Raw genomic sequence first — 12,585 nt, 5'->3', positions numbered from 1 at the left:
GCAAAGGAAGTGGTTTTATTTCAGTCACAAAAAGGTGTTGAAGCTATGGGCATTTTATTTTGTCTGCAGCCATGTTTAGAGTGATGATGTGGAAGATGATTGGTTGACAGGCATGCCAGATTCCATAAGTCTGTGCAATTGTTACTTCTGGCTCTGTATAGGGCACATGTATGGCTATCTTCCAGGTCAGTCTTATCATTAAAGGCCTTCTATACTGCCTGAGAATCAGAGCGAGAGTCATATGGGAACCAGGAGCTGGGGCAACTTTCATTACCTGTAATGCAAAATGCCAGTTTGAGACGGTGCTCATATCACATGGGTAGGCAGAGCAGAGTTGTGTAGGTCTTGAATGGTGCTGTAAAGCCATGCCCTCCAAGGGTTGGGGATTGTGAGGGGTCAGGAATGGGAGACAGACAGATAGATAGAATTTTCTAACAAGTAGCCATTTTATCAATGAGGGTGAGAAAGACACTGCCTAACCTAACAAAGGTTTCCCTGCCTGTCAAACTAAGACTAAAAGAAAACACTCTAATATCAAAGGGTATCTGTCCCATACAACAAAAATCATACAGGTATCATAAGGCCATTTTAAACTCAATAAATTAACAGTTGTATTCTAACATGAACTTTGTAAACCTGTATCCTTGTAACCAGGGTTGGACCCCTTCCCCAGTAGTAATTCAGGATTTTAAAAATCAAAGTTTGATCAAGAAAGTGATTTCCAAAAATCAAGTTCCGCTTCCTATGCAATACAAAAGTTCTTCTCCTCCATAAATCTTTCACTGGGCACCTGGCTGCTTTTGTTACTGAAGAGAATTGATCAGTCTTCTCAATAATTGTCAAAGTTCCACAAGACAACGCAGAACAACTTTGTCTTCACACTTGCAGTCAATATTCAAAATATTTTCTCTTTGTTGAAGGATAACTACTTTTCACATTTCTTCTTCTTAAACAATACAGTTTGTCAGGATGGTTTTACACTAGTTCATCATGACACATTATCAGACTTGACACACTCTTTCCACCACAACCTTCCACCACACTACAGTACTTCAATTGTCTTCTTCCTGGTCCACTAACCTGTCAGGACTAACCTCTAATATTCCCTTTCTTGGTACACTCGGCTGCCAGGATAAAACTCTTTTGGAAAGCCCCATCCTCTGTCATTTATAGTTGCCCCTCTTTGGTTTAGGCAATGCAAGGTTTCATCTCCCCCGTTAAGTAATCTCCCTTTGTGTAGATTACATTTGTTTTGTTTGGATATTATCCCCTCTTTACTTTTACAATGAGGGCTACAGTGTTTCTGCACTTGATCTTCCCCACTACAAATGTTATGCCAACATTGCTAAACTTCATTAGTTCAGTGTTCCAAACTGTTGCATTCTATCTTTTTTGTCAATGGGGTTACAATGTTTCTCAGTCGGTTTCTCTCACTATAAGCTTTATGCTTCAATTCATTTGTTTACATTTCGGAGCACCCCGGGGTCACCTGTCGAAGGCCAACTCACTCTGTGCCTCCGTAAAACCTGCTGATACTTCAACTCCTCTCATCTGGTCCTGGGCATTCGACAGCTCCGGCTGTACTCAGGTTGATCCTGCTATCGGCCACAGAAATCTGCTTTCCTTCTTCACTACTCTGGGTAATGCCACCCCCCAGAATAGGACACAGAATTAGGAGAGCCTCTGTCTCATAGGGGACAGCTGGTCTCAGCACCACTTCCTGCTACATGATCTACAACTCTGATTCCTCTCGGCACCGTAACTTACTGGAAACACAGCAGCATCTCTGGTGTCTCCTTCCTCTTGGTTCAGCTGCTCCCATTGCTGCTGTTTAATCACCTGCACCTGGAGGATCTTTACGTATTCAGAGGTTCCGCTCAGATGTGGCCCACTAGAGCCACTAGACTGCATACTACGGTTCTGCACCTCAGAGCCCCTGTTCCTCGTCGCAGTACCTAGAGCATTATGGGACTTGACATCCATAATGTTCTGATTCATATTAACATTAACATCTTCAATTTTACAATAGGCCATTAAGATCATTCGATCATTAGGGAAGTTGGTTAGATGGTTCTCCAAATGTTACTGGCCTCAGTCCCCTCCCATGTGATCCTCCCACAGAACACCACCCCCAGGGCCATGATCAGGTAGTCGCTGCCTTTCCCTGGCCACGTAAGAGCAGTCCCAGGCCAGTCTCTTTGGGATGATCAGCTCTGATTCATCACAGGATGCACCATTAAGAAATCCATTGTCATTGTAACGGACTAAATGTAAAATACTGGAGCTCTTTTTATTGCTCCTCATAATATGGTGGTGGGGTCCTGGTAAGTTAGCCCCCTGGTGTAAGCAGATGCACACTACCAACTATTCATCATTCCCACACGGAGTGTGAAAGGGGAGACTGTTATTCTATGCCATTTCTTCTATCCAGCCACCTGGAAATGAACCTTGTATGTTTATTTGCTGACTAGTTCCTATTAGATTATTTGGTGATGAGCTGCATGATTGGACAATTTGGTGCTGTCATGCCTTAGATTTGCCATGTCCAGCTGCAGTGGTAAGATAAGTAGCAGACCACTTTCTCTCAATCTCCTCTGTACGAAACTAAGGAGAGCTGTCTGAGAACTTTGGTGTTTCTCCTTGGGCTTCACAAACTACACAAAAGTGTGCGTATTTTATATTAAGGAATCACTGGTAGACGCACGTCCTGAAGAAAGATCTAGATGATATTATGTTCCCTGGGGTTCAACATTGTTCCACATTATGTAGAGGAACTGTTGGTTACATCACCCTCAAATGCCATGTGCAAATAAGACGTGCCAATACAGTTAACTGCTTTGGCAAGAACGGCATGCAATACATCCAAGCAAAAACTATTATTACACATTGGGAAAGTTAACTATACCTCAGCAGGTTATAGCAATCTTACAGAATCGAGAATGGAAATAATTCAAAATGTGACCTGTAACCATCATCCAAATGAGGTCGATTTTAGGCTGTTCTGGGTATTACTGCAGTGATATTATGTTACTTAGTGATAGTAAAGCCTCTCAGCGAACCTTTAAAATGGACAGAGGAAGCAGAACCCGTAGTTCACTGAAATAAACCAAACACCAACAAGTTGCTATGAGGTTGCAAAAAGCCAATTATTCTATATCGTCATGAAAATAATTATACACAAGCATTGTTAACACAAAAAAATGGGGACAGGCATTACCCAATAGTGATATACGGTAAAGCATTGGGTCCTGTAGCAGCAGGGCGACCACCCTGCCTGTGATCTGTAGACACCGCTGTGCTTGCAGTCCAGAGCATTCAAAATATATTGTCAGGATCACCCATTGGGTGTAGCAGTACCACACACAGTCACAGCATTGTTACTCAGAACTAAAACTCTTCATGTATCTGCTATAAGAGTTACAGAAAATATATTAACACTATTGACTTTGGCTAATGTCACTCTCACACATTGTCCAGTGCTAAATCCATGCCCTGCAGATGTGCAACTGAATGATTATCTGCCACAACAGCAGTGATGACTAGACTGCAAACATCCCATTACGAAATCTCGACTAGGAATACTTTGTGGATGGCTCTTCTCTGTGGAATGATAACGTGAGTTAAATCCACATGTGTGTAGTGTGCTAGCACTGATGGAATGAGGACAGTTGCCAGATTTCTTTTCAGCACAGGTGGCTGAGCTACTTGTATTATAATTGTGTTCATGTTTTCACAGATTCCCATTATGGATTTTGGGATAGTGCACCATTATGGAACTTTGTGGAAGGAGAGATGTTTACTAACAGCTACAGGTCTGCCAATTAAAAACACCAATTGTTTTGTTAATGCCCTCTTAAAAACGATCATGCTAACCAAAGAAATAGTGCTCATAAAATGTGCTGCACGTGAACCCCATATGGAGGATGTCCGTAGAGAGACTTGCAAATGACTCTGTGCGAAAGACTGTCCTTTCCTTCAAAACCGTGGCAGAGAACATTATGCCACAAAGGCAAGTGTAGTCAGCAATGCACCATATGACTAAATTGAGCAGTAGGCAGAAATACAACTAAAGGGAAAAATGCATGGAGCAGAGCTGGTTTCCTTCACAGCAATGAGCTTTGATGATCTAATGAAGGACATTGGCAGTTGCCAAGGTGTTTCAATATTATTTTGCACAAATGCTGTATGGCATAGCACGCATTGTGGAAGGGCGGATGGCAGGATGGATGAAGAAAGAATGGTATGCTGCAGGTTCGACCAACAAAAGAAAATAGTAGATTAGTGAAATTGGAGCAGGGGAGACGGCCTGTTCAGTGGATGCGTTTGCACAGTTTGTGTGGTTTAATCCATAATAGGAAAGCAGCCGTCTCTGAGTTTGTGTTGGTTGTTGTTTATGTGTTCTCCAAATGGACAGAGGTGTATCTGCTCATTAAGCAGATACTTGGGCCATAGTGAAGGCTCTGATATGCAACCTCATGACCTACGAATAGGGTGCCAATGAGGGTTCATAGCGACAGATGGAGGCATACACTCCATAGGCAAATTAGTACTGAAGATGTGCATAGTACTTAATCTACAAGAGAATCTCCACTATTCCTATTACGCAGAATCCGAAGGCTTGGTGGAGCGACAATCTGACATTCTGAACAATTAAATAGCTAATATGTGCAGAAACCTATTGACCAGATGCACTACCACTTGCTCTTAGGAGCATGCGGGGCCACAGTGAACAGGATGACGTAACTGAGTGAGCATGACATATTCACTGACAGGGTGATGCCTCTGCCAGAGGCTTCACCAGTGCTCTTGAGCTGAGGCAATGTGCATTTGATGGCTGATGCAACACATAATGACTGAAAACAATATTTGAAAGTTGTTAAATGTATTCAATAGCATATGCAAGTGGCACTACGGAGGTGGCTGGCAGCATCCTTTCATTTATTTCAACCAGGCCAGTGGATCTTTGTAAAATGTTTGAGCAGAAACAATTGTCTAGACAGGTGCTCCAGTCAACCACAGTCACTGCAATTTATTTCAACAACGTCCCCACCATGTCTCCTAACATTTACTGTAAACTTGTAATGCTGCCAATAGATGCAAAAGATTCTGCTTCTGATATTTCCCCTGACTAGTGTGTTGTGTATCTTGATCTCTTTGCAAAGATATCCCTCAGATGAGTGAACATTCATAGAGACTTTACTGAATGGAAAACTCCCAATAAGTCACATGAAAATACATGCCGTGATGACTGTAGCACTCTTTGCTTTGGCAGGGAGAAAATTGTGGGACGGCTTTTTGGGAATGTAGTTTTAAATACTATCTGCACTTATGAACAGAAACTCTATACATTTAAATATTTGCCGACGTGGGCAATGGCAGACTGGTAGCACCATTTTCCTGAAAAGGCACCATCTAATTAAGAATGGGCTAGGAAAAGAGTTTTAACTCAACTGAAGTGGACTGAAACAACAAAGAAAGTTTAAGACATCGGAGTGCCTAGACCAGCACAGAATCCCTAACTGAATACTGCTCTAAATATTTATATTTTCTAGAAACAGGACATCTACGCACAGGAGCCATGCAATGGATGGCAGATGGCAAGATGACAATCAGCACAGATCCTGTGTTGGCAAGTGAATATTTTAGAGGTGAGTTGTATTATCCCATATATTTAACAAAAAGTTAGAAACAATGGTGGCACAAAATGTCTGACTGCCTTTCAATGTAGGTAACTTGCCCGTAGCCAGATGCTTTTATTATATTTTCCAAAGCCCCAATGAACTGTCAACAAAGCAATATTGTTTGGGAGATGATGACATCCACTGCCAGAACAGGTTACCATTTAAAATAACAGAATATGTACTGTTGTTAGTCACTGGGTGCTTTATTATGTCACGAACCTCAAAAACCTGAAAACAATCCTAATACAATCACAGATACCATGGTACAAACATGTGAACAATGAGACTGGTCAAGGGAAGTAGTGGTAGGCACCAGACTCGGTTTAGTGCATTTTGCTCTACCAATATTACATTTCCAGCAAAGTATCATTTTCCAAATTGTTCAACAGGAGCAGCAATCGCATTAGCCCAGGAGAAGATCATGCCTGAAGGAAAGCAAAGCCAAAGAAGCCTAGAGAAAAGAATCATCCGATGAGTGACCACAGCCTGGAACCCTGCTGAGGAAGTATGCTTTAGAAGAATTAAGTGGCGTTGGAAACTATATTGGGACTTATAATTTGGTCACAACTCACCAATGTAGTTGCTAGTGCACGAGAAGTATATGTTATTAAGGTCCTAAGCAGCATAACGCAAAATGTATTAATCATCACTAACATCACTGAATCAGGCTAGAAGATTTAAAGGGACTTCACTTGTGCATATTGCCAGATTACCAGAATGACCACCTGAGATCGATCTGTGATGACACCAGTCATGGTTAAGTGTGATGAAGGACGAATCAGCAGTTCCAGTGAATATTTGACCGTGGACAAATGCACTGAAGTTCAAAAGCTGGCAGGGTGATGTCGAAGCAGAAGGAAGCTCATGCAGCACTTAATAGCTTGCGCAAGGAACGTTGGATCCAATGTCTTAGGTGCCTCCAGGAATCAGGGAAAGTTGTGAAAAGATTCGATAATGCCTATTCATCTAGGGTTTTTAGCTTCTGGTAGATATGAATTGCTATGTGCCAGTGTACCTAAAATGAAGTCATATTTGTGCATCAGAAGAGGAATGGAATGGACTCCTTGGCCAAAAGAAGCTCCACAGATCCATTGTATGGAAGAGTTAAACACTGGCCACATATTGATTTACATAGGAAGAGTCTGCTGGGAGGGCAGTGCTCAGAGAATCACACCTTTTGGCATTCAAATGTTCCTTTTAAATGATTGCTGTGTGGATCCTGAAGATGAGCTTGATGTTGATGTAAAATTGTCTCTAATTACTATAACTGAGAGGAATGATGTGTTTTGGGCTGCTGAAGTAAGCTATGAAATTCACATTCAGTACTAAGTAAACCTTGAGTGGAGTGTTATGATCCCCTATTGACTAGATAGCTTCAACACATTATTACCAAAGCTGCACAAATTGTCTGGTGTGAAGACGAATGTATATGTACTAAAAGCTACCTTCAATCAACAAAATAATGCTTTTGAATTAGCACACAGAACGATCACTCATTTTACTACATTTGATATGATAATCCATGTGACAAAATGGGTTGAAATGGCTGACTCATACAAATGGGTACTCCTGCCCATTGCTATTATTGTTACTGATTTCACCTTCTCATCCTGTTTCTGCGGCTGCTTTCAGAACTATTGTGAGTACTCTCTTTGCATTCACAATAAACAGATGCTACAGTTCATTATTAATAATAGGGGTAAAATGTACAGCTACAAGCCAGCCATAAAAAGTCACTTGCCACCTCATTTCTACACATACACAGATCACACCGTTTCTTAGTCGCCAAACGTCAATGGTCACTAGCCATTGGCTAGTGACTAGTGTAAATGTTGAGCCCTCTTAATAGTAAAAGACTGAAATGCATGAACTTTAAAAGTAATGTGGACAAAGATGAAGTTCAGAAAATGATTTTAACCGACTACTTATAATACAATGATGCATGATATTAATTGTGCGCACAATAACACATTCAAGTATTGTAATACATTTGAATAGCAAGTAGTAAGCATACAGTAATAGCCGGGTGAAGGCACATAGAAAACACCAGGATAAAATGACTTGGAAAATTGTGTTAGAAAGCACAAAAGAGAAGATGTGTCAGAACCGACAGCATTTTATTTCTGAGCCATGGACTGAGCAAAGCCACAGCCATGATAAGAGATGACACAGCAAAATCGGCAATGTTTAGGGAGGTGGCATGGTGATGAAGCTGACTGGTAAACACTCACAGGAGTGCCCATAATGTCATGCAAATCGAATGCCGGGCTATGTCTTGCAAACGGGTACACTGACGTTCCAGTTCAGTGTCATCATTGAAGACAGTCCATGCCAACGGTAAAATGGATCATTGAAGGCAGTCCATGCCAACTGTAAATGGAAGGGGAGTACAAGGGGCACTAGGTTCGGATTAGGCTTGATTACTGCAGTAGAAAGGACATGCTAGAGACAGCGGTTCTTTCATGTGGGCAGACTAAGCTGAAATGTGCAGATCTGCAAGTGTGTTGTGAAGCCATTCCCTCCAAGGTCGGAGCATGAACGGTTAAGAGCTTTATTGTAAATGTAACTGACTAAATGTATCATGCTGACATTTTTGCATAAGGCTCATCATGTAAAACCTTATACAACCATGATGTGTCTGTGTTTTTGTGGCCCACATTTGGGGCGTGGATACTATCACCGTTTTTCTGTCAATTTCTGCACTGCTGTATGAAAATAAATCTTTGTCAATATCTGTGCTACCCAGTTTTCTACTTTATTATTTGATGATGAGCTGTGAGTTTACTCAAAGGCAATGCACATTTGGGGCACTGGGTGGGAAATTTGTTGGAAAATCTCCAAAGCAAACAATGTAATTATCTTCAGTTATGATTTAGTCTTGCAATGATACAATCTAAGAGTTAAAATAAACGTATAAAATACATATTATTAGAACACAATATGCATGACCCTCCCAAACATTCTTTGAGAAGTGCATTGTGTGAAATATATATGCATCAAATACAAAATGTATGCAACATTGCCACATAGTTGCCCATATTTCTCCTAGTAAAGACAATTCTGTATTTTTTTAGATGCTCAAAATATGTAGTTTTTAAAAATAAAACACAGTATAGTTGGGACCTGTCCATCAAAGGTGATTTGCAGTAAAATAATAATGGACCAGGTGTGTATAATTCCAATGGAATTTGGATGCCATGGGCAACAGACTTGGTTAGGGCAATGCAAAGTGATGTTTGTGGCTATCTGGTGACCCAAGGGCAAATAATGTTTTTTCCCGCCTCAGGTCAAGCAGCCACATGGGGTCCAGAAACAGAGCCAGTAAAGAAGATCAGCTCGAGAGGATCACAAGCAGAACACATCCACTCAACTGTTCAATCAACATTGGAACTCAGTTCCAGATCAGGAGGAGCAGGTGAGGGGAATTTCCGCTCCATGAAATGGGTGAAGATAATAACTATGTAATGTGTGTCACACATGCTGATGAGAGCTGTGCGACTATAAATGAAACATAAAAATGTAGAGATCTTGCATATGGTGCGGACTGGGTAGTATATCAGCATACTAACTATATATAGGGAAGGGCAGTACGATTATCTATTGTTATTTGAGGATCTAAAATACTTAGGTGTCAGTTGAATTTTTAAGATTTTATCAACTCGCCACTATCACCTGCCTAACAGGACCAGCTAAGTGCACAGTGGCATCAAGTGGCAATTGGCTACCTGCCCACAATATGGCTATATTATTTTTTTTAAAAAATGCAAATTCTATTGAGGACTATAATTATCCTATCAAGTGTCTGCCCTGTGGGGAGAAAAATATTGTTTGGAGGAAGGACAATCCAGCATGAGATGGAACTATTTGAAGTTGTGTTGCTGAAAGTCAATATATAGCAAAGACGTTTAGACAACTTTAAATATAGAAGGGATACTTTAAAAAACTGAAATATGTTAACCAGTTGTAACAAAAGAATACTAGACCAAATTGAAAATGCTAGATATTGATGTATGAAGTCGCCATAGATAAAAACATTAATGTTAAGTGTATTTGAACGTGTCAATTTTAAGGCATGTTTTACTCGGATGTGCATAGTTGTTATGGGTGATTATAGTTTTAAAGAGTACACCAACCATTTTAGTGCCTTAGTTGAGAACACACATTTGAAAAGAATCTCTACATTCTTTTGAGTGGTTTGGAAGAATGACTTAATTAGCATTTTTGTATTAATTAGGCTTGCTTTAAAAAAATGCTACTCTGATTCATATGTATTATAGTTGCACCAATAACTTAATGTGGACACAACCATTCATTTATGGCCTCTTTTTGGAGATTATGAACAGAGTTTGAGGACCTTTAATGACGTTGTACTGCACACCAGGGCTACATTAGTTTTTCAGGCAACAAGAGTTCCAGTAATACACTTAGGCAAAGTTGCAGACATAAAATATTATTTACTTAATGGAAAATTGGCCCCTGTCCAACACAATTCTGAACTCTTGTCACAAGGCATAGCCCACATTTATTTTCCTTTGCATTTGTAGACAGTATTTCTCTGCCTTTTCAGGTCTTTAGATGCTGTAGACTAACATAATTTGGAACAACCATTTAATTCAACTTCATGCAAATATACCATACTTACTTGGAAAAATTGTATCTTTCAACATATTAGATTAGATGGTGTTATGTTAACCACGTTTTCACCCACTTCCTTTTGAATTGGTGTTGAATTGTTGATTTAACATTGTGTTTCACTGTTTTGTATGGTTGAAGCATATCTATTTGGAAAACATATAATTGGGTGAATCATGGCTGCTTTCACATAGGCGAACATAGCACATATTCTAGTCCAAAATAAGTTCTGTCTCAATCATTGTGGGGGTTGACAGTGTCATTCCTTGAGTCGCCCATACTGAATTCGATTATGATTTCCTCCTTCCTAGAATAAACACATATTTATTCAGTTAGTAGCAAGACAATTACGGCTTAAATAGTTTTCTGTCTCAACGTGAATACTTCACAGGTGTTAGCAATTTCTTGAGCATTTACTTGTGATTTGGTTTAGTGAGATTTCCAAAGCCAGCCCTCCAGCATTTAATACATATTGATATGTTGATTGTGCACATAATTCCTTTTTGTGGTCTGCTGACTGAATATTTTCAAAATTACAAACATGCAAAAAATAAATATGTATTTGTATAGTGGTGCTTTGTGTGTGCCTGTGTGAAATATAACATTCTACTTTTATTCAGTTATGAAAATGAGATGGGAGATATGCTTTGAAATTAGAACCCTAGGAAGCTCTGTACAGATTGTTTATACCCTGTGTGAACACTCATCCCATTTATCACCTTAAAACAGATTTCAAATATTTTATGCCACTGGACAAGTTATGTCCAGTATCCAGGCCTGTAGCTATTAATTGATCTGAAGTAAATTATTTTTACCTTGGAACAAATGGGATTTCTACAGAAAACCCAGAAAAATATATCAGTGAAATATATTCTACTTTTTGTTCAAGTAAGAGATGAAAAGTTGAGTCCACAGTGTGTGAAACATAATAATCGTTAATCTTTCATTTGTGTAACCATTTATGTGGTGTTATACAGACACAATTTATTGTGAACACAAGATTAAGTACTACTTCATTTCCTACGTCTCGCTGTACGAAGGAAAATCCTTTCCTAAGATGATCACCATGGAAAGGCAAGGCAGGGCTCCGTACAGAGCCCATCTTCTCTTTCCATGGCAGCCTGAAGAAGGCAAAGAGAGAACCCCATGACCATATTACCATGAGAACATTTTTCTTTTCCTTTCAAACCTATCCCACTTTCGAATAACTTTACCTTATAGCCGGTCCCAGGTAGACATGGCAACTTTAACCCCATTTGTCGTCCCTCATGGTCATAACAGGTAGCCAGATTGTCCGGGTCATGACCTTATGCCATGACCCAGACAATCTGCCCATTGCCCATGGCCACAGGCTATACCTCAGTCACCAAAGGTATATCACTATTTTCTCTATCTTCATTATGACACTTGTCAAAAAATAAAACACATGCACATTTGCAAAACCATGCTTTAAGGTCCTTCCCAATGCTCCTTAGATGAGTTTGCTGGAATTCCACACATGTTTAACTTTTTCAAAAGTGTCAACATTTATGTACATACACTAGTCACATAACTTAGCCGCCACTTGAAAAATTCCATTCAGACTTTACTCAAACATTCAAGGTTTGGTCTATAATCTTTCTGAAAACTTTTGTCCACAGTCGTCGAACGGCAGCAAAGTAATAAGCCATCTAAACATGATGAGATCCCGCTCTAATTTAGCCCACTCTTGAGAAAATCCCACCAAACTTTACAAATACATGCATATCTAGATCTAAAATCTTTTTTGCAAACGTTTGAGTGGATTCATCAAATGGCACCACATTTATAAGCCTTTACACTATTTTGCCACCCTCCTTCTAATTCTGGTCTAGAATAAAATTCCCAAATGTCATGCAGTTTTATTGAGTGGCTCCAAAGTTATAAGTCATCCAAAAACAGCTTTTCCCCAACCCAGTATTGCAGAAATAGGCATAGATGTCCCTGAACATCTGAAGTGTTCGCGAACAACACAGGACTGTACCCAAACACCCGGCCTAATCACAGACTTTGGGAGTGAAAAACACCTGTTTTTTGACTTTTTACCGCCATATCCCATCCCTTCCTCATCACCCCCTAACTCCCCAGAGATTGTTTGATGAGTTTGACAAGTGCAATGTTGTGTTTAATTGGTTGTTACCACAATGTTCGCAGACACCGGCAGATGTCTGTGAATCCAACATGGCTGGCGTTTCCAAAAATCTGACACATTTCAGGCTTTTCACAATCTAATCAGCGGGCGCATCCGCAGACC

General features: G+C 40.1%; 1 protein-coding gene across 5 annotated transcripts in view; it reads left to right on the top strand.

Moving 5' to 3' along the window:
- Nucleotides 1–12,585, top strand: part of TAFA5 (TAFA chemokine like family member 5) — a 957,566-nt gene that overhangs the window by 74,088 nt on the left and 870,893 nt on the right. For 4 of the 5 annotated variants that reach the window (XR_011281863.1, XR_011281862.1, XM_069629238.1 and 1 more), the window contains exon 2: nt 8,968–9,096. The exons of the other annotated variant lie outside the window; for it this stretch is intronic. Coding sequence is in view for 2 of the 4 variants with exons in the window: in XM_069629238.1 (XP_069485339.1) it covers nt 8,968–9,096 (129 nt within the window). In the remaining 2 variants the exon portion in view is untranslated. The remainder of the gene's footprint in view (nt 1–8,967; nt 9,097–12,585) is intronic. 5 annotated transcript variants of the gene reach the window in all.

Source organism: Ambystoma mexicanum, chromosome 12 (assembly GCF_040938575.1).
Source record: "Ambystoma mexicanum isolate Mex_15411 chromosome 12, UKY_AmexF1_1, whole genome shotgun sequence".
Lineage (NCBI taxonomy): Eukaryota > Metazoa > Chordata > Amphibia > Caudata > Ambystomatidae > Ambystoma > Ambystoma mexicanum.
Note: the sequence above shows the minus strand (reverse complement) of the source record. Positions and strands in the feature narration are given on the sequence as shown.